This window comes from Eptesicus fuscus, chromosome 11 (genome assembly GCF_027574615.1).
Source record: "Eptesicus fuscus isolate TK198812 chromosome 11, DD_ASM_mEF_20220401, whole genome shotgun sequence".
Classification (NCBI taxonomy): Eukaryota; Metazoa; Chordata; class Mammalia; order Chiroptera; family Vespertilionidae; genus Eptesicus; species Eptesicus fuscus.
In genome coordinates, this window is record NC_072483.1 from 46398817 (window position 1) to 46422557 (window position 23741).

Genomic DNA, 23741 nt, shown 5'->3' on the forward strand with positions numbered 1-23741 from the left:
ACAAGCTATTCTTGAGCAAGTTACTTAACTGTCCTGTGCCTCAGTTTCCTCATCTGTAAAATGGAGAGAATGACAGATCCTACCTCAAAGGGTAGTAATGAGGATTAGCTAATATATGTAAAGCATGTAAAACAGTACCTAGGATATAGTAAACAGTCAATATGTGTATGTTCTGGTTATTTATGTGCTTGTACCTTTTATCATCCTACTAGGCTGTAAGTTCCTTAAAATGAGGAGTTCTGTGGTTTATGTTTATGCTTTGCATAGAGTAAATGTTCCAGAATATTGGTTGAATATAGTTACATTAAATTAACATTCCCATAATCTTTTGTCCAGATGGAGCAAATAAACATTTAGGCCTAGGTAGCAAAAAATGACCTGAGACATTATGCAGAGATCAGACAATTGTATTCTAGCAAGGATATGTATCTGTCCAAGGTCACAGTAAGAGGCAGAATGAGTGCTGGAATCTAAGGGTCCCAATATTCAGTCTACTTTATTTTCACTACATTGCACACTATCTTTAATGGGACTTCAAAGTTTCATTCCATTGAACTGGTTCTAATTCCTCATGGTTCAACTGGTTCTAATTACTCAGGGCTCATTCAGAATCACTGAAGGGGCTATTAATGACCCAAACTAGTATTCAGGAGTAAACTGGATTTACAGACAGTTTTTTAGCTTGAATCTTTCTCAAACTATTATGGGTTTTTTATTTTTGTTTTTATGTGCATAAAAATTACCTCAACAGTCAAAGCAAGGGAATTTGTTCTAGTTATATTGTTAGATACCTTATAGATACCTAGATTGTGATATCCGTCAATTTCTCCTTTTGAGGCCAAATAACCTACTTCTTCTAACTCTCTTCTGTAATGTCATTTCCAGTAGTTTAATCAAAGGCCTACAAACCAAATTATAGTATCCTGGCTTTCAATTTATAATGACCATATTTGATAAAACATCACCCATGAAAAAGCCATACCTATAAAAGCCCAACTTAAGAGACAAAACATATAAAAAATAACTGAGAATGATAAAATAAACTAACAAAGTGGAGACAGACTCATAGATACAGAGAACAGACTGACAGCTGTCAGGGGGTGGGGACTGGGTAAGATGGGGGAAAGGATTAAGCAAAGGGAAAAAAAGAAAGACTCATGAACACAGACAACAGTATAGCGATTGCCAGAGGGAAGGAGAGTGCTGGGGGGAGGTAGAAAAGGGTAAAGGGGGGATAAATGGTAATGGGAGGATACTCATCTTGGGGTGGTAAACACACAATACAATATAAAGATGCTATATTGTAGAATTGTATACCTGAAACCTATATAATTTTATTATTCAATGTCACCCCAATTAAAAAATAACTGAAAATGTTTCCAATTGTTATTTAATTTAGAAATAAGAGTTTATTATAAAAAAATCTACATACATACGTAAAATGTCCTACCAGCCACTTACTCAGAAAATCTTGTATTCAGCTCTCCCACTGAATTGCAGTCGAACCATCCTATTTCCATTCTCATTATTTTTCTAAAGTAAAGTTTTCTCATTTTCTGTATTTGACGAGCTGAGGCAATTACCCAAGAGCATATCTGGAAATGGAGCAAGGCATGTTTAACATTGCAATTAACATTGTTAATTCCTTCTCTTTTCAGAAGAAAATACTTCCAATGTAACAGTTGAGAAAAGGAGGGAAGTAATTCACAAAATGCCTCTTTTGGGGATCTGAGGTGTAAGTGCTGGCATCTGCTCCCGTTGCAGGGAAGCCAGAAGTCCTGGGTTTGAATCCAGCTCTGCCACTTTTTGACTTAACCTTACTGAGCTTCACTTTCCTCGTGTGTAACATAAGGCTCAAAGCACCAAAAGTAATTATTGCTTTTAACTCACTAGTCTTGCATGCCACTTCTGAGTGAATTTTTCCCTTGAGAGGCCTGCCAACAAGCATTTATGCATAATTTTCAAACTTTTAGACAACAATTTTCAGAAAAAGCAAGACAATAATTATGACATAAGCTAATTGTTTCCCCCAACCAAGCAAAGTAAGCCTATTACTAAAACTCCCAGTGCCAAATAGGAAAAACTGATGCATTTCTCTCTTCAACTAGCACTAACTTCCTAGAATTATTGATTGAATGGGGGGAGGTTTATTATTTTTTTCTACAGGAGGTGGCAAAAGATGAAATACTTTTCCCCTTAATAAGGGTTAAGTGACTCTAGGTCTTTCCATAGCTTAAATCTAGAATGTGCTCTACATTTAGTTTACAGAATTTGGGTTGAAATGCAGTTGGGTGAGACTTTAGCATGAAAGAGAAACAGAGAGTAAAGTTTGCTTTCCTCCAACTCCCCATGTCTGGCTTGCTCCAGACCACTCACTCGCCCTCTACAAACTCACCTGCAGTGTCTATTTCTGAGTTTAGAAGCGAGTGCGAAGTAGGGAGGGCAGGGAAGGACAGGACATTGAAATTAAAGGTCTATCTCTGTCTCTCTAGACAACTGCTTGTATCCTCTCCAACTGAGAGGAAGAATCTTTCTCATTCTCTCATGGCTCCTCTCCCTCCCGGAAAAACAAACACACCACTGTAGTCCTCAGGGTTTCTGAGTAACTTAAAAGTTAAAGAGTACACTTTGCATTTCATTGTAATGCCTTTGAACCCAGATGTTGATCAAGAAGTAAAATGGCCCAAGTGGCTCAGTGGTTGAGCATTGACCCAGGAACCAAAGGTCACTGGTTTGATTCCCCTGTCAGGGCGCATGCCTGGGTTGTGGACTCCCTAGTGGGGAGCGTGCAGGAGGTAACTGATCAATATTTCTTTCTCTCTCCCTCTCCTTCCTCTCTCTCTAAAAAATAAATAAACACATCTCTTTAAATGAAAAAAAGCCCATGATGGTTAAAAATGAAGTAAATTATAGGTGCTACTCACTTGAATATATCCTGTGATGAGAACTGCGACAGCGGTTCCAGCATAGTAACTGGCAAATTTGATCATTTCACTTTCAATGTCCATCAACCTTCAAAAGAGAGAGAAAATGTTAAGACTCTCAAGGAGGATCAAGCTACCAAAGATTACATTTGTGGGTACAGAGAAATTTAAAATAGATGTATTATATGTTTCTATTAAATATGGATAAGGCTTTTGATATATATAGAATTATGAACAATCCAAAAAAAAATCCCTAAATAGATCTCAAGGCACCAATCACAGCCGAGATGCCTACCCCCTTCATTTTTGCAGGCCGAGATGCGAGGGTTGTTGGAAGCCCGGGGACCCTCGATGGCAGCCCAGTGGTCTGTCCACTGAGGCCCCTTCACTCGGGCTCTATGTGCAGTGATAGAGCAATCACAGCTACAGGGAGATGTGTGCTGTAAATCAGGAGGCTTACTCTTCCTCCTTCAGGAATCCAAGCCGCTTTGCAAATCTTCCATCTCAGAGTGACACTGTGAGGAATGTCATCTTCCCACAGAGGCAGAAAAGCGCTGTATTAGCAGGGCCTTTCTGCTGACGACAGCCCAGGAAGCTTCACTCTCCAGGGCGCTTTGTAAGGCTGAAGCTAAAGAATTTATGGGGAACAGCAAGAAAGCTCCACAGCATCTTCCAGCACAGTTATCATGCTGCGGCATAGGGTTTGGGATTGGCAGGGGCAGGGAGGGGAGGAAATCGCTTTTAGGAAATAAGGAACTTGATAATTAGAAAATTAACATGTTGGTTGATGACTGTCCTGATCCTCAGGGACAAGTTAAATGATATGGAGTCTATTTCTTTAGAAAATCAGAAAACAGCGTCTTCGGCATAGATGCTCTCACCCCACAAGCTTCCTGCTTTCTATCAGGACTTCCTTTTGTGGCCAGGCTGGAAGTGTTCTCTCCTCTACTGACCTCAAAGCAAGTATCAAAGTATAATTCATTTAATTAAGAACAGACTGTTATCTGTGACAGATTTTATTGCCACCTTGCACTATTATTCAATACCTTTATTGAATACACTTACATTGATATATACATATATATATATATATATCGATGTAAATGTATTTGTATTACACCGAGTATATACAGTGTATATACTCGATGTAAACACACATACATTTGTTTTCCATGCTAGTACATTGCAAGCTACTTGAGGCCAAGGACTGGGTTTAAGCTGCTTGCTCACACTGCCTGAAGCCTGGTACAATATCTTCCACATAGTAGGAACTTAAATGTTTCTGGATTTTGCTTTGACTTTGAAAATACTAGTGAAAGGGAAATAACTGCCTTGGTCAACCCCTCTGACAATCTCTAAACCAGCTAATAAGTCTGTGTTCACCCCATTTCAAGGTTTTCATAATGATTTACGGGAACCCTGAGAATGAACAAGACCTAGAATATCATAAATGTATATATAAGTACCCACAGTCAGAGGCTTTTACAAAAGCTAATGATAGAGTGTATAATGAGTAAAGCCTTCTAATGTATAAATGAATCCATACTCTGAGTTTTCTGTTTGTGAAATGAAATTTGGGTGTCCAAAACCAGAAACCTATGAGCATTTGTAAGAAAGTTTTACTTAGCCTTCCTGTGGTGCATCCATTCTATGGACACTCTAAGCAGAGGTGATTTAGTGCCTGTCATGAAAAACGCAGCTGCCAGTTATAAACAAACCTACAGGGATTTAGAGAACTGAGCACCCAGCCAGCCCTGGGATTTACTGGAGCGGAAGGTCAGGAGAATTATGTCATCACTGCGTGGCGTAGATAAGGGCACGTGCAGTTTATGATTCTTTTCACTCCTGAGGCACCTCAGAGATAGATGATTAACTCGTTTCTGTTTTATTCTTGGGAAGAAAAGGTTATCAGCTTTAGAGACTACTTGAGAATATTTCTGGAACAAGAAGACAAACCTCTCGGGAAAACTGACAGGAAGGAAAAGAGAGGCTGGCTTAGTTCCTTTGACTGCACATCAAACTCTTCATCATGTGCCTGGTGGAAAGCTCTTTTGATTATAAAATCCTGGAAAGGATTCTATAAATTGTGCAGGTGCTTCTGACCCCCAAATGGCACCTTTTTAAAAAAAGCAAAGTTAACTTACATCTACTTAAATAAATTAAGTTTTCCCTGACTCATTCATTGAAGAGAGGAGAGGGGAGTGAGGACAATTAGAGGGAAAGGAAAGAGATACTTTACAAATTATTAACATATGAGGATTCTTACCTTGCTTTTTATAAAAAATAAATGCATCAGAAGATTGAATCACTCGATTTACACCTCACAGTTTCAGATTTACTAGAGTCATAGGTTTTTCACTTAAAATACCTAGGAGGTCATTATGACAAGGTGCATTGCTTAGCAAGAAATTTTTTTTTCAATGGTTCCTATGCCCTGTAGACATAGGCGCACTGGCACAGTAGAGTGAACATCCATGTCAGCTCAAAACTGAGCATCACGATCCGGCAGAAATGTGTTCATGTCCTAGCTTCAAGATGTTGGAGGCTCTGTATTCCTTAATGCAAGGGATATGTTGCTAGAACACCCATACATGAGGGTAGCATACTGCCAAAATAGCTAGGTCTTACTTCCAGAGAACCCACAACCATTTTTTATTTCACCCAGGAATCTACTTTTTGTTTATTTTTAATCAAACTTTTTATTTTGAGATAAGTATAGATTAGAATGCAATTGTGAGAAATATTACAGAGAGATTATGCGTGCCCTTTTCCCAGTTTTCCCCAGTGGTACATCTTGTGAAGCTATAGGATAGTATCACAATCAGGATGCTGACATTGAGTAATTAAGATCAGGACAGTCTCATTGCCACAAAGATTTGTCATGCTGCCCTTTTATATGCATCCATGCTTGTATGTGGCCACTCCTCCCTTAACCACTGGCTACCACTAATCCGTTCTCTGTTGTTATAGTTTCGTCATTTGAAGAATGTTCAGTGGAATTACACAGAATGTAACCTTTTAGGATTGGGTTTTATTTCAATCAACATAATTCTTTCAAGTTTCATAAACAGCCCATTCCTTTTTATTGTTAAGTAGTATTCCACAGTATAGATAAATCACAGTTGGTTTAACCACTCACCTATTGAAGGATGTCTGGGTTGTTTCCACTTTTTGTCTATTACAAGTAATGCTTCTGTTTCTTACATTTAAGTTCATTTCTCTGGGACACACCCCCAAGAGTAGAATTGCTGGGTCATATAATAGTTGCATGCCTAGCTTTTTAAAAATTGCCAAACTGTTTTCTAGAGTGGCTGCCCCATTTTACATTCCCACCAAGGTATGAGTGATCCAGTTCCTCCACATCCTCACCAGCAGTTGGTGTTATCACTATTTTTTTTTATTTTAGTCATTCTGACAGGTACATACTGATCTCATTTTGATTTTAATTTGCATTCCCTAACACTAATGTGAACATCTTTTCATGGGCTCATTTGCCATCTTTATATCCTTACTGAAATGTCTGTTCGTGTCTTTCCCCCATATTCTGAATTTTTTTAACTATTGAGTTTTGAGAGTTGTTTAGTTATTTTAGATCCTAGTCTGTTGTTAGATATATGATTTGCAAATATCTCTCCTGGTCTGTAGTTTGTCTTTTCATCCTCTTAACAAGGTCTTTGTAAAAATTTTTATTTATTAATTTTGAGAGAGACAGAGAAGCATCCATTTGTTGTTCTACCTATTTTTGCTCATTGGCTGCTTTCCATATGTGCCCTGACCAGGGATTGAACCCAGAGCCTTGTCATACTGAGCAGTGCTCTAACCAACTGAGCTACCTAGCCAGGGCAGTTAACATGGTCTTTTGCAGAGCAAAGTTTTTAATTTTGATCAAGTCCAATATATCAAATTTTCTCGTTATGGATTATTTTTGGTGTCAAGCCTAAGTACTCTTTCTCTAGCCATAGAAAATGGTCTCCTATATATTTTTCTAAAAATATACGGTTTATTTTTTACATTTAAGGTCATAATCCATTTTGAGCTCATTTCTGAATATTGTTTGGGATGTCCAATTACTTCCCCACCATTTAATAAAAACTTTATCTTTCCTTCATTGAACTGATTTTCCACCTTTGTCAAAAAACAGTTGGCCATATTTACGTGGGTCTGCATTCTCTATTCTGTTCCTCTGTCAATATCGTACTGCCCTGATTGCTATGGTTATATGATGAGTTAAAATTGGGTATATTGTTTCCTCGCACTTTATTCTTTTTTTTGAAAATTGCTTTAGATGTTCTAGTTCTTTTGCCTTTTCATGTACATTTTAGAGTGATCTTGTTTATATCTACAAAAAATCTTGCTGAAATTTTGATAGAAATTGTATTAAACATGTACATCAGTTTGGGAGAACTGACATTGTTACTGTATTGAATCTTCCAATTGATTAACATAGTATGTGTCTCCATTTATTTTGGTCTTCTTTAATTTCTTTTATCAGCATTTTGCAGTTCTCAGCATAGAAATCCTGCACATGTTTTGCTAGGTTTACACATAAGTAGTTGTAAGCATTATATTTTGAAATTTGGTACCCACATTTTTGTTGCTAGTATATAGAAATACTATTGAATTTTGTATTTTAACCCGTATTCTAAGATGTTGTTGAACTCATTTATTGGTTCTTGGAGATTTTTGTAGATTCTTTGGGATTATCTGTGTTGAAAATCATGTCATCTGCCAATAAAGATACCTATAATTCGTCCTTTACATCTTCAAATATTTAATTATAGTAAAAAAAAACATAAAATTTTCTACCTTAACCATTGTGAATGTACAATAAGTATTATATCAATATTTTTTACCTCTTTCCTTCCTTATTGCACAAGCTAGAACTATGTTAAATAATAGAAGTGAGAGCATATATTCTTACCTTATTTCCAGTCTTAGGGGAAGGTACACAATCTTTCAATATTAAGTATAATATTAACTCTTGGGTTTTTTGTAGATGCTCTTTTTTAAAGGGAGGGTTTGCTTTTTGTTCTTTTCATCATGAATAGATGTTGAAATTTTCAAATGCTTTTTCTCATCTATGGAGATGATCATGTGGTTATATTTATTAGCCTGTTAACATGGTAGATAACATTGATTGTTTTTTCAGATATTGAACCAGCTTTGTTTCTCTAGAACAGTGGTTCTCAACCTTCCTAATGCCGTGACCATTTAATACAGTTCCTCATGTTGTGGTGACCCCCAACCATAAAATTATTTTCGTTGCTACTTCATAACTGTAATTTTGCTACTGTTATGAATCGTAATGTAAATATCTGTGTTTTCCAGTGGTCTTAGGCGACCCTGCTAGTGGTTCTCAAGACTATTCAAATTACTTATACCATATTGTATGAACTGTGGTAAATTTGTATTTTCATTCAATGGGTCCATTTCTCCAAGTTGTCAAATTTAAGTGTGTAGACTTGTTTATAGTAGTCCCTTATTATTCTTTAGAAGATCTTTGCAAGATCTGTAGCGATCTCATCTTTTATTCTTAATATTGGTAACTGTGTCTACTCCCTATTTTTTTGTCAGCCCTGCCAAAGGTTTCAAAGGAACAGCTCTTTGTGTTATTGATTTCCTGTATTGTTTTTCTGTTTTTTATCTTTATTATATTATCTCATCTGCTGGCTGTTTATCTTCACAAAGAGAAAATTAATAAACCTTCAGCTAGACTGACCAAGAAAAAAAATAGAGAAGATTCAAATAGTTAAAGAAATAAAAGAGGGACATTACTACTGGTCTTCCAGCAATAGAAAGAATTATAAGCAAATATTTTGAACAACTGTATGCCAACAAGTTACATAATTTAGATGAAAGGCAAAAAAATTCTTAGAAAGCACTAATTTGTACATGTTAAATGGGTGAATTATATGGTGTCTGCATTGTATCTCAATAAAGCTGTTTTTAAGTGTGTGGTCTTAAAGTGTCTAAATTCAAAAGAGTGCTTAGACACAGAGACAGTAAAGCACCGACCAGACTGTCAAATTACAGCAGGAAGGCTGGGGAGTGTTGGGGAGGCGGGGAAAGAGATCAACCAAGGGACTTGTATGCATGCATATAAGCACAACCAATGGACACAAGACACTGGGGGGTGGGATGAGGGCATGTGACAGGGGGTAGGGGAGGCTGGGGGAAGGTCAATGGGGAAAAAAAGGAGATATATGTACTACTATATGTAATACTTTAAACAATAAAATAAAATTTAAAAAAATAAAAAATATAAAATAAAAAACCAACAAACAAAAAAAGAGTGCTTGAGTGCATAAGCTACATGTACATTGCTAAGAAAATAGATTGAAATCCAAAAGAAAATAGAGACTCAGATTTCTATATTAATGCATCCATATGTGGGGCAATTGAGGACAGTAACTTCCCAATGGCTTTGGTCATCAGCCTGCAATAAGCCCCTAATGATTCTTGTCTTCTGGTATTCACACTGTTTTGTGGTGCCCCCTTAAATTGTACCAGGGTTGGTCTGTGTGACCCACAGAATACGGCAGAAATGACAGTATGTCACTTCCCTGATTTCATTAGCTTTTCAGAATTTATTTGCTCAGAATAATCAAATAGTAAGGTGAAAGATTGAAAGAAGATAAAAGAAGGGAAGTCCAAATATCAAAATGCAGTTTACTTCTATCCAATTAAAGTGTAAAAACCGATAAGTTAATCAGGAGGCCTAGTGTTCTGTAATCTTTTTCAGCCTTTTCCACTAAGACTCATTTGAAAGGCTTTAGCCTATAAATTCCATCCAATAGATTACAATTGATATGTGGAAACCAATATAATAAAAGAGAAAAACTAGCTCCTACTATTAAACATGCATGCTTATGTTGATAAAATCATTGAGTCACCTTGTAGAGTCCAAGACTGATAGATCTATTATAATAGATGGAGAAATTGGACTTTTAATGATATACTTTTTCAAGAAAGCAAGTTGCAAGGAGTTGGGTAATTTGGGAGGCATATTAACTACTTAGAGGGAAGAAAATGTCCTCTCCCTTTTCCTCTGTCCCACCCAGCTCCATTTTCTCAGTGATCTTACTACATGAAAGCTAAACCAACATAGTAATTCAGAGGTGTAACAGTATTAATGTCAGGGACCATAATAATTCACAATTAAAGTATTTAACTCATCAAAGGAGTTCCTAGTAAAGAAATGGCCCAAGAAAGGTGTGGTCTGCACAATCTGAGTTACCACATGAATTTTTTTACATGTTTGGTGTCGTGTGGACTCAGCTAAAGCCAGTGAACTTCTGAAAACCACTATTTGCTTTTCACTATTTGCTCACCTTGAAGTACATGACCCAGTGATAGTGAATAAAGCCCGAGTAATGGATATCCACAGTGAATTCCTTTCTAATGGACGTTGGTGATGCAGAATAAAGGTAGATTCATTCTTTAATTCATCTAATAAATATTTATGAGCACTTGGTGTCATGGATATATCTCTAATTTTGATTTATTTACTTATTTATTTATTTATTTATTGGTAAATCCTCACCCAAGGATATTTTTCCATTGATTTTTAGAGAGAGTAGAAGGGGAAGAGACATGAAAAGAAACGTCAATGTGAGAGAGACAGATCAATTGGTTGCCTCTCGTACCACCCCCGACAGGGGTCAGGGATCAAGCCTGCAACCAAGGTATGTACCCCTGACTGGAATTGAACCAGGGACCCTTCAGTTCAAGGTCCAACACTATCCACTGAGCAAAATCAGCCAGGGCAATTTTGGCCCTTCTAATAGTTATTTCCAAATTTTAAAACATAATAAGGTATACTTTTAGGAATTTTCCCTTGAAAAAATTTATCTTCATGATTGTTATTAAGGACTTGGGTCTATTTACATCATAAAGAGTCTGAATGCATTTTTTTTCAAAAGTAATATCCATTACTCGGAGTGATTAACTTTACATTTTGTAGTCATTTCATTCTGTAAAAAGCAGTTCATCTCTGTCCTCCAACGTAAATGAAAGACTTAAAAGATAGTCACTGGAGATAGTCACTCTTTCATACAAACTGTTCTGAGTCTTACTTCTAAATTTAGAAAAGAAACATATATATGGTTTTTTTGGTTAAATGGGTGAATGAACCAACATTTTTTTGGTTAAATGGGTGAATGAATAAAATGCCGTTAAGAGTAGATAATGTTATGGACAGAGTGATTTAGAAAGGTTTTTCATAATCGGGAATTATGAACTTTTAAATGAAGGCAAAAAATATAAATTCACTTAGGAAAGCCATTCCAAGTGTCTTTCTAGCCAGGATGTGCCCTGCCCTTGGTTCTTAAACCTGAGCATGTGGGTTCATATGTGCAAATGACCTTGTTCTGTCCCTGAGGCATTGTGAGGCAGACTGCAAAGTCCAAAACAGTGAGTCAACCTGTGTACTCTAACTCCACTGATTACCAGGCAGCTATTGGGATTATCACAAAGAAAACAGTAGTAGCACAGCCAGCTCTGGCTAATCCTGCATGGTTTCCTTCTGTTTATGACACCATACCATTCTTCCATAGAAATTCAACTACTAACTGAGACCAGTGGCCCCTACTTGAAGGCCTCTGGCATACTAATAAAATTCCCATTATACAGAAAAAACTGGGGATCATTAGCCGTGACCACAGAAGCTAAGGAATGGACGAGAGCTAGGAAAAAAGGAAAGGAAGTCTTGTATCTAAGACATGACATAGGACTCAAGTAAAATCCATGGGTCATCTTCTTTTGGCATTAAGTATTGGTAGCCCCATCCTCAAACCTATACACTACAAAGTGGTTAAATTTGGATGTTGCATTTAATGGGCAATTTCCAAATATGTTTTTTGTTAGGATTTTAAAACCTGGTAAGATAGGAGAACCTCAGGGCAGAGTAATTTGTTTATGTTTCTGTGTGCTCTATATTAGATACCATTCCAGCTCAGTCAATATGTTTTCTCTACAGATTTTTAATTACAACTTAAGATGTGAACAAAAAAGTAAAAAATAGCAGCCTACCCACAAGGCATTCCATTTGTCACGTTCTGGTTGAGGGAGCTGTTGGTCCACACAATGGTGTTATTTACACAGGCTTTTCCAGGGATCTGGAGTTCTTGTAATTCAGTTTCGTAGTCAATAAAAACATCTGTCATGGTGCCAAAAATGAGTAGCACGCCTGGATGGGCTAGTCCATGGAGAAATGCACATAAACCTCCCACAAACATCAGCCAAATGTCAGTCGTTGAAGAAAATCGAAACTTGAAAAACAAAGGATTCAGAGATCATCTATGGGTGAAAAGCAGGAGAGGTAGGAGGACTATTTAATTTTAGTTACTAGATTCTGACAAATAGTATTCAACATCAAATTTTGTGGGATCATCATATTGAATAACAGAGTTCTCACTAATTATATCAAAATGAATGGTACAGTTATCTAAAACATTAGACTCTTACATTGTCAGTCCATGTTATTTCTTTCCTGATCTCTGAATTTACTTTTTTTATCTCAAGAGCTGACTTTATTAGTCTTATTACCAATTGAAAGAAGCCAACTTAGCAATTTGTCCACAACTTATGAGGGAAACAATCACTGGCACTGATACCATTGGCATGTATACTACGTACGACATTCAGCAATAACATACATTGGCTCCTAGAACTGATAATGGCAATGAAGAGTGCCTATTTGTGCCTAGAAATGCCTTCATCATGAACAATGTGGAGAAAATACCTATGCTGTACTATTTCTAAAGTCTTGTCATAAGAATAAATATGCACAAGATGATTTCTGTGATGATTTTCCTTACTAAAATGATAATTTTAAGTAGTGATTATTTTCCAGGACACTTTTCTGATCTACTGAGTAAGATTTGTGTGTTTAATCAGCAATACATTTCTAATTGCTAGTCAGCATGTTATCACATAGACAAAGTTTATGACTGAAAAAGGAATCACTGTAGTTTAAAAACCTGCCAATATGACTAAAGATTTAACACTTCGTCCACAATCTGAACGATTCATAGTTACAAAGCCTATGTCATAAGTCAGCACAGTCTTATTACCAATTGAAAGAAGCCAACTGGACTGCTGTCACCTTTCTTCTCGTTTTGTAACCTGAAGAGAGAAAATAGGGCTTTACAGACCATCCTTCCCAAACAATGAGAAATTCTCACTAGGTGGTGAGTCAATGAGTCATTTTTTAGCAAGGAAAAAAGCTCCCTCTGGTTGAGAAATTCTTGCCAAACCTGGTATCTTAAAAATAAGCTTTTATTCTTCAGATTTACCTCTTATAGAGATTTCAGTATAGCTATATTTCATGTTCAGGAGAGATTCATTGATGTTTTTCTGAAGGCACTGAGAGAAAATAAAAAGTACTCCATACTCTCAGTTATACTAATAAATAACTATTAGAGTTCAGCTTTAACCCTTGATCTATTTCTTTTTTAAAACATTTATTTATTTATTTATTTATTTATTTATTTATTTATTTATTTATATTGTTGACAGTATTACAGATGCTCCCCATTCCCCTCCCCCCTTTTTGTCCCACTCCACACAAGCCCCATCCCACCCCAGGCCTTCCCCACACTATTGTCTGTGTCCATGGTTTTATGCATGTATGGATATATCTTCTTAGGTTAATTTTTTCCCATCCTCTCCAACTCTCTCCCCACTGAGATCTGTTATTCTGTTCCATTGGACCTATTTTGTTCATTAGATTCCACATATAAGTGAGATAATGTGATAATTGACTTTTTCCTTGTGGTTGGATTACCCGATTTAAAACTTCCTTATAGCACTTAAAACATTTTACAACTACATTAAATAGTGCTGATGTGATGGAAAGTTTCCCTTAAACTCCCATACTTCCCATTAAATTATATTTCCTTAGTATTTCTTACTCATTTTGTTTCTCAGAAAGTTACACTTAACCTATCTTTGACCTTCTCAACTCCAAGGATCTCTACTTCAGTGAGTCATTCATTCATGGATACACCCTGGACCTTGCCTTCACCAGGAACTACTCTACTCCATCGCATACCGGGACAGCCCAGGCATCTTGTTTCCTCACTTCCTTCTCCCTTCCACAACTATTTGTCATCTCACATGAGACATGCAGTCCCTTACGCCCTCCATTTACTTATAATTGCTAAACCTCATAAAGATTTGCTTCCTTCCCCATGCATTCCCAGGTCCCACTGCCTGCCAATTGAACCACACTCTCAACATCATCCTCAATCATTTTCCCCAAAACCTTCCTTGGAAACTTCATCTCTGCATCCATCCCGCATGTTTGCCCCCTTCTCCTGAAGCCAGGCTGCTGGGCTGGCTGGAGACAAGATCTCCACCATGTGAACTGATGCCAACATTTCATGCCATGCCTAGCATTTGGTTACCCTGAGTTTCCCTTCCAGCTCAGAGTAGAATCCCATGTTCTTGGTGAAGTATTCAAGGCCCTCCATGGTCTGGCCAACTGGCTCTCTGACCTTGTCTCCTCTGACTGCATGCCATTTCTTGCCACCTGAGCCATATGGCCTCTTTACAGACCTTTGTCCATGCCAAATTTGTTTCCTCCTCTGGGCATTTGCACTTGCAATTTTCTCCCACCAGAATGCTGTTTTATCTACTTGGTCAATTCTCTCTCCTTCTTCAGACCTTCCCTCATAAGTCACCTTCTCAATGGGGCCTTTTCTGGCCAAAGTTGGTAAAATTTCAACTTTCCCCCACATCATTTCATAACTCCATTCCATGTTTACTTTTTCCTTTGTGGAAAGAAACTGATAGATTATCACTAACTACTATGCTATATATTTTATTTACTTATGGTGTTTATGATGTGTCCCTCACTAAGATGTTAGCTGTAAGCTCCTCAAGGGCAGAATTTTTTGCCTAATTTGTTCTTTTCTGTACCTCAGCACTAATTTTAATGTCTGACATCTAGCAGGCACTCGATTAATATTTGTGAAATGAATGAATGAGAATGGTCTCCAGCCTTAGCTTATGTACTTTATCCCTCTAGAGATTGTTCCTGTTCCCCCCAGCAGCTTTATCAAACTTTCACTCTTATATTCTCGTTCTACATTATTACATCTCCTCTAAAAATCAAAGAAGAAAAAAAGGGAAAGAGACAAAAACTTATAGACACAGACAATAGAGTGGTGATTGCCAGAGGGATGAAGGGAGGAGAAGGAGGGCATAGCGGGGCATAAATGGTGATGGATGAAACTTTACTTGGGGTGGTGAACACATAGTATGATATATACTAGCAGATGTGTTACAGAATTGTGCACCTGAAACCTGTATAATTTTGTTAACCAGGTCACCCCAATAAATTCAATTTTAAAAAGAGTGAACTGAAGAAATGTATAAATAAAAATAGAAAACAAAGAATTCATTCAAACTTCCTGGTCATTCTCTCATTGCTTTTCAGCTACATTCACACCCATTTTCCTCTCTTTCCCACCCAGTGTGATTCTTCTAGGCCCAGGCTAGTCCTACCACTTCTAGTCCAAATAATGTTACCACACCCAACACCTCCCTCTGCCGTGAATTACTTACTTAAAATTTCTTAAATACCTTCAACCTCTCCCTTTCTACCACCTTTATTTCAGAAACTTGCCTGGCACCTCCCAAATGTCTTCTAAATTAGACTCCATCTAATTTTACCGTCATGCCAATGTATGATTAACTAAAATTTATTTTATACGAGAATGTAAACTCTTAAACTAAAGAGGAAAATGTAATAATGAAGTTTTAGGTATCTGCTATTTGCTTATGGAAGAATTGGGGCTTGGGAACCTCCCCTGTACTCACAAAATCATACTTGTACACCTTCCCTACTGTTTAAGTTGGAAATTCTCTGCTTTTCCTGGATACACAGAGGAGATTTAGACCTAGTCTAGAAGGAATATTCCAAAAGGTTTTTGAAATCAAATTATAATAATGTTTTAAAAAGAAAAATAATGGATTATTTAAACCATTTTATAGGAAGTGCAATGTACATAAAAATATTTCCTCTGCTTTGTGCCTATCATAGGAATATTATAAAGTTATTCTAGAAAAAAATGCATTGTTGAAATAGTCACTTACCATGAATTCTTCTCATTGTTATCTGTCAGAATAAAAACAATGTATAAGGTAGTTAATAATGACTAAATGCAACATAATAATTTACAATTTTGCTCTAGAAAAACACCATTCCTATAAATTATTTTTATTGATGTAACATAGCAAAATGATTATTTGCTTTTTCTCCTTTTTTATTCTCTCTTTCTTTCTGTACATATACGTATATATAACGACGATGTTATTTCAGGATTAGGGCTGCAGGCTTGATTACATCTCTGCATGACTTTCCTTCAGGATATGAAATATTTGTATCTTCTGAATATCAACTAGAGACCAACATTTCTAAACTAAATGAAGAAAATATGATTTTTTTGAACTACCAGGTAAAATAAATATTTATTTATTATTTGGTTCTTTAGAAACATCAGAATTTACCCACTTAGAATTTAGACCACAAATTAACCAGACTGTATAATGCTGTTGCCACTTGTATGCCAGTAGAAGCTGTGGGATTGAGCTGCATATTACTTTCCCAGCATAGGTCAGAGCAGATGGAGGGTAGGAAGCAAAAGGGTCTGAGTAGGGAAACCATAGGGAAAGGAACCCAAGGTGTTAATGTCAACCATTAACATGGAGCAGCACTTCCTGATCCTCCTGGCATGTTAATTTAATTTAATTAAGAGTTAAGTGGCATTATAGTACAGATAGAGATTAATATCTTGGGTTTGGGAATTAAACAGAACTGGGTTAGGATTATGGCTCCATTATGAGTCATGTGATCTTTGCCAAGTTTTAAAAAGTGTATTCAAGTCTTAGTTTCTTCTCCCGTAAAATTATAAGATTTGTTTAAAACAATAAGACTTGCCCGACCGGCATGGCTCAGTGGTTGAGCATGCACTTATGAACCTGGAGGTCACGGTTCGATTTCTGGTCAGGGTATATGCCCAAGTTGTGGGCTCGATCCCTAGTAGGGGGCATGCAGGAGGCAGCTGATCAATGATTCTCATCATTGATATTTCTGTCTCTCTCCCTCTCCTTTCCTCTCTCTGAAATCAATAAAAACATATTTTTAAAAAATGATAAAACAGTAAAACTTGCTTAGAATCATCTGTGCTCACTACATGCTAGGTACTAGCCCCTTTCCATTCTGCCAGCACAGTCTTGGTGCAGTTCCTCTTGGGAAGCAGTGCTCACAGAATAATTACTGCTATAATTAATTATTACAAGATATGAATAAAGTTAATAATCATAGCCAATGCTGGAACAACCCTACTCTCTCTAGGAAACAGATATTAATAGATACTTCCCTCACCCATACTTTATGCATCTTTACCTTTAACACTTTCAGACATTCCATTACATGGATTCTAGGGAGAACCACCCATTCATGTGTGAGAAACATGTTCAGTGATAGTTCTAAATATTGTTGATAATTTGTCTCTGCCCCTTGAAACCTCACTAGTTTGTTCCACTTTTGTTCTAACCTGTCACTGTGCAATAGGCAGTGAGAGAAAAGGGCCACTTACATGATCCATCTGACTCAAAACCATGATTCTCCTCTCCAAATTTCTTCACACTGCGGAGAATTACTGAGTCAGACATGGCAATTGCAATCTGCAGCCAGTAACCCTATAAAATAAAATAAAAGAATGATTACAATCACCTCTTTTTTAACCAAAGTAGCCAAATGAAAGAACAACTTGATTCAAGAAATAACCTTCTCTAACCATCTCATGAAAAGCAGATTTAAAAATATATAGCATCAATGATGAGAGAGAATCATTGATTGGCTGCATCCTGTTTTCCCCACACTGGGGATGGAACCTACAACCCAGGCATGTGCCCTGACTGGGAATCAAACTGTGACCTCCTGGTTCATAGGTCCATGCTCAACCACTGAGCCACGCCGGACAGGAAAAAGCAGATTTTTAAAGTAATTAATAACTCTATGAAAGAGTCTAATTATTAGGAAAGATAAACCCAAATCATTGATTATATATTTCTCAGGCTGATGAATGGATAGCTATTTTTTATTTATCTGTACTTTCTGCTTATCTATTCATCCTTCCTTCTTTTCTTTCCTTTTTTCTTTCTTATTGGTAAAAATAAAAACCACTAGAAGGGCAAAACCAATTGGCAACATTCATGAGTCAGTGTGTCTAACCAACAACACGCAATCCTGGTGGGGAGCCCTCAGTGCTCCTTTGTAAATACAGTAAGTCAGTGTGAACCAGAAGAGCTGCTATCCAGCTCCTTTTATAAAACAAGTATAACCTTGACATCAAAACAAACAAGGTTGTCATAAAAAATTATAATTAATTTTCAAAATAAATTTAAAATCACTAAATAAGATATGTTAATTATAATTCAGCAGTTTATGAAAACATAATGAGCAATGTTAATTCCTATACACTGAAAAATTATTGATCATTTTGATATGTGCAGAAAAAATATTCAATAATAGCAATATCCATTCCTGACTTAAAATCCTATAAAATTAGAAAAATCATTATTTTGCAACCCAATAAATAAATATAGGAAAATAACCAGCAATGAGTACTAAAACCATTAATTGAAATACTGGCAATGAGTAATTATTCAATAGTGCAAAGTGTTGTGAGGATGTAAAAGAAAGACATTAGATTAAGTCATCATAGTTCCTTAAGCTCCTTTTGGCTGTGACAATCTCTTATGCTTTTCTTGTTTTGATGACCTTGACAGTTTTGAGGAGTATTGAGCAGTTGTTTTGTGAAATGTCCCTTAAAATGATATTAAGTGATATTTTCTCAGATTGGACAAATGTGTATTTTGAGAAGGAAGACCATGGAGTAAAGTACTCTTCTCATTACATCATATCAAAGCTACTATCAACATGATATAATTAAGCAGTTTATGAGGTCAGTATAACTAAAAAAACTAGATGAACCAGATTCAAAATTATTTTACTCATCAACAAAATTTTAATATAGAAATATTACATTCAGATACTGAAAATTTTGCTGGTTCTATCGATTCTGAAATTTTAACCAAAAAAAATTTTTTTTCATGAAGCAAAGAAAGAAACTCTTTGATAATGAGAAAATAAGAAAACAACTTTAACAATAGTTATAATAGTGCATCTCTTAATTTTAAAATAAGACAATTTTTAAAAATTTTGGCCTCCAATGATAGCTTTCCTGGCTGAACTCTTCATTTAAAAGCTTTCTTTCTACTGGTGTGTAAACATTTGGCAGTATTTAGAGGCCATTGGTGTAGTGTCTTGCCCATGAACTCTGGAGTCTCACAGATCTTGGTACTGCCCATGGCTTCACTCTGTTATTGGATATGTGTTTTAACTTCTCTCTAGGCCCAGATTTCCTCATATTTCAAATCAGGGAGTGGTGGTGATGGTAAAATCTGCCTTGCAGGACTGGTGTGAAATGAAATGAATCTGTGTCTGTACTTCAGGGCACAAATGGAGAAAGTAGCTAAAGTTCCCTTTGCCCTTCAAGCTTAGTGACTGAGTCCCTCCCCCTTCACCCCCCACTCCTGCCCCCAACACACACACATACTTCCTTCCCCTCCCTTCTGAGGTCATTTGTAGTAAGTCAGGCTCTGTTAAGGAAGAGAATGCTGACCAACCAACCTACTCTCTTTGCTTCCCCTCTACAGAGAGGAATTCTGTACATTAGGTTTCACATTAGGTTTGCTTACATTTTCCTTCTTTCTGAATGCAATGATTTTTGTGATCTCTATTTTACTATTAAAAGTAATATTCTCAGACAAAAATTTATGCACAGCATGGATTTCTACCACCATAGCATCCCCATGTCCTTCAGCCAAAAACCACCAGGAATACACCTGTAGCTGAAGAATCTGGATTTATTACTTGTTGTAGTGAAAGAGAACAGACTGTGGGGGACCGTGGGTGTCTCAGTAAGAGGGTTGTTAGGAATAACCAATTATAGGGTGTGAGCTTTAGTTAGATGATTTGGGAGAGAGTCCAATGAAGTGGGGGTTTGCTCCAGATTGGAAGCTGTCAAAAAGCCAGAGTAATTTTATGGTTGGTTAAAGAAATGGCAGTCATTCATTTAGCAAGAGAGAGGGATGTTTGGTATTTTGTGGGTTTCACAGTGATCTTATTTTGTCCTGTGCTTGGGCAAAATTATGAAATGGGCTTGCTTTTTCTCATTTTATCTTCAGACAAATGACCTTGCCTGATGTTGATGGGATGGTTAATTTTATGTGTCAATTTAAGTGGGCTAAGCGATACCTAGATCATGAGACTTGTCAGCCTCCATAATCATGTGGATCAATCCCTCATATTAAATCTTTTTCTTTTTATCGTATTGGTTTAGTTTCTCTGAAGAACCCTGAATAATACAGACTGTATTCTGTGAGATTGTTTATTTCTCAAAAGAGCATTACATGGTTTAGGTGTGAATGCCAGCTACGGAATATCTGGGGCTATTCTTTTGTTTGCTTGTTTTCTTTTTCAGCATTCAGTGCATCAATCTGAACTTTGAAAGTCCACTGTTCCCTTTTGATACACCAAGGAGCCATCCTTCGAAAGATGTACACTCTCCATTGCTACAGGGCATGCATTGCATAACATTTGACTGTTGCTCAATAGAAATGGAGGCTAGATGCCTTATCTCTGGCCAGTTTAGAAATGGCAATGATGACTTTTGAAAGCCATTGTGCTGAAAATGTTAATTGCTTGCGTGCACCCACAAAGACAGTGGCAATTTTTGTGGCACCAAGTTTGGGAAGATGCAATTAGATTACAAAAGTACTAGAAAGAACAAACAAGGCAGTGCTTGTGATATTTTCCAGAAAAGGCAATGTTTCCAAAATTAGATGTTACATATATTGCTTCATCTATATATATAAAAAGCCAGCAACCAGAACACCAGAACAACCAGAACGACTGGTTGCTATGAAGCCCACTGCAGCCAGCAAACTGGCGGGCACCCTGCATTCTCACCGCACCTCCATCCCCATGACCCCCCTCCCCCAAGTAGCCGGTGAGAGGTCACAGCCCCCTGCCTGGGTGCCGTGGAAGGCTGGTTGCCACCATCCATCCCCAGTTCCCCATCCTAGCCTGGGGCTGAGCCCTGATTGGGCAATCAGGGCCTGCTGGTTGCCGATTCCAGGGTGCATCACCGTCTTGCAATCTGGGACCCCTTGGGGGATGTCGAAGAGCCGATTTCAGCCCAATTCCCGCAGGCCTGCTGGCTGCTGGTTGCCATCTATGTGCCCGCCAAGCTCATTCTCACTCCCCCTACTATACCCTCCCCTGGGATTCCAGGGCTTGCACACCAGGGAAACCCCCGTGCTCAGGTGCCAGATGCCTGTGAGAAGCCCACCCCACCCCCCCGTGGCATCTTCCAGGTAAGCCGGGCCACAGCCACTGGGACTGCAGGGGTCGGTCAGGCTCACCATGGGTTCACACAGGAGCTGGTCTATAAGGCTGGCTGTGAGAGAGCACGCTGCCTGCCCAGCTTCCATGCAGCACCTCTGGGTGGCCCAGAGGTCCATGCTGCACCCCGGTCTGTGATGTCCAGCTATGCTTACCGCATCTCTGCATGGGGATTTGGGCACTGTGACTCAGGCTGAGCAGGGCATGTGGGGGCCCAGAGGTCAGCTGGGTCCTGCCCTTTCACACCAGATGCTTGAACTACGATCGCCAGCCAGTCCTAAGGACAGCACCTGTGCACAATTTTGTGCACCGGGCCTCTAGTTATAATAACAAAATTTTACTTTAACCAACACAAAAGAACTCAGTGTTAAAAAATAAGATACTATGCTCTTTCCTTTTCACTCTGAATTTTTATGAAGTCTACTAAAACTTCTGGGAACAAATTTCAGGGTCTTTCAGAAAAATATATTTTTCAATAAATTTGAGAATATAGAAGTTTAAAGTAGGAAATCAAGATTTCTAAGCACTGATTGGCAGACTTTAGCCACCTAATCATGCAATCCCCCAAGAATTCTTAATTGTTCACGCCAACACCAGTGTTTCTCTTTGCTAAATGGCATGTACGCTATAGCCTGTGTTCTACATGTGTTTCTGTTTAACTATCCAGGCTTGAAGGTTTTAATTTCTTTGATAAAATGTGTAATCCTATCCACACAGAAACCCACGCTGAAGGACAGTCTTCTGACCTTTACTGGTAGACATAGCAAAGGGTTTTCTACCTTAGGACATTAGCAAGGCAAGTGGATGGGGTAACCTTGGAGGAGGTGCCTGGTTGATTCCTTGGGACTTGGTAATCCTTAACATTAAGGAGCTGGGATCTTGTCCCAAGGACAATGGTAACTAATAAAGGCTTTCAGGCAAAAGAAGGGTTTGATCACATTTATATATATTTTTAAAAAATTCAAAACTCTGATAAGGCTTGAGATTTGGGAATCCACACCTAGAGAGAGATACAAGGGAATCATGTTGGGAAGGTCAGAAATCCCCCCAGATCAAGCAGCGGCTCCCCCTCCTTTACTAAGGCCCGGAGTATATTATAGTTCAAATCACTCCCCGGCCAATGTGCCTGAGGTCACCAAAGGAAACAGGCTGTGTGATGTAACCCAGCCAAGCCAATGGTGCCCAGGTTCTTGTCACTTTAGGAGATGGTTTCTTGACTCTGTCAGTGTTCAAAGTTTTGAATTTTTTTTTTTTTTTGGGGGGGGGGGGGGGAGGAGGAAGGAATGGGGAGATTTGTTCTGCTTCCCATTCCATTTTCTCTCAAATACTATCTTTAAAACATGTTGGTCTTGCCTAGACTGAATTCAGGAGGAAGAGGCTGAGGATTTTCCACACCCAGACCAACATGGTAAGGAGGAACCCTGACAGCCACTGAGGAGCTGAGGGACAGCGCGGGGAGAGGGCCAGCTCAGGAGTGGAGTGAATACTCTCCTGACTCTTAGGAAGTTGTTCCCTCTGTCCCCGAGCTCCACAAACTCCCCTTCCCTGAGCTGCTCAGAGAGAAAAGCGGAACTGCTCCTGCTCCTCTTGAATTTGGAAGTCACTTTCCAAGCCACAAATTTCGATTTTTCTAAAAATCCCTTGCCCTAGCAGGTTTGGCTCAGTGGATAGAGCGTCAGCCCAGGGACTGAAGGGCCACGGGTTCAATTCCAGTCAAGGTCACGTACCTCAGTTCCAGGCTCGATCCCCGGACCCAGTCAGGCTTGTGCAGGAGGCAACTAATTGATGTGTTTCTCTCACATCGATGTTTCTCTGTCTCTTCCACTCTAAAAACCAATAGAAAAATATCTTCTGGTGAGGATTAACCAAATAAATAAATAAATAGCCTTTAAAACATCTTTCACTGCTGCCATTGAGGTGTAGGTAGGACTCCTGTGTTATCATCAAACCTAACAAATGATTTATTTTCCCCAAGGATCATTAAAGAAGAGAAGAAGTATTAACTTATACTAAGAAGCAAGAAAAATGTTATCTTGTAGGTTGTGGGATGATGGTGTGTGTCAACAATGGGGGAGACGCTGTCCAGAGATGGAATAAAAATGGGGCCCTTGTAGCCCGGAGGGGAAAGGAATACACAGGGATCCTCAAGGGACACACAAACATCCTTTCTTCCCAGAGTCACAGCTGAGATGGAGGACTAAGGAATAGCTCCCGAAGAAAGTGGAATTTAACAGTGCAGTTACTCCCAGCTCTCCTTGGTCTCTCCATGCATAGCCCTTTCGTCTTCACCAAGCAACATAGCGCTCTAATATTTATTCCTACCGAGGAACTCAGGC

General features: G+C 38.2%; 1 protein-coding gene across 2 annotated transcripts in view; it reads right to left on the reverse strand.

Annotated features, from left to right (window-relative positions):
- ABCB11 (ATP binding cassette subfamily B member 11) overlaps nucleotides 1-17606 on the reverse strand; it is a 75220-nt gene extending 57614 nt beyond the window's left edge. For both annotated transcript variants that reach the window (XM_054723234.1, XM_028141058.2), the window contains exons 1-6: nucleotides 17531-17606; nucleotides 16026-16047; nucleotides 12998-13049; nucleotides 11955-12193; nucleotides 2925-3012; nucleotides 1462-1595 (exon numbers count right to left, since the gene is read on the reverse strand). In XM_054723234.1, coding sequence (XP_054579209.1) covers nucleotides 1462-1595; nucleotides 2925-3012; nucleotides 11955-12193; nucleotides 12998-13049; nucleotides 16026-16047; nucleotides 17531-17606 — 611 coding nt within the window. The remainder of the gene's footprint in view (nucleotides 1-1461; nucleotides 1596-2924; nucleotides 3013-11954; nucleotides 12194-12997; nucleotides 13050-16025; nucleotides 16048-17530) is intronic.
- Nucleotides 17607-23741: the final 6135 nt, after the last annotated feature.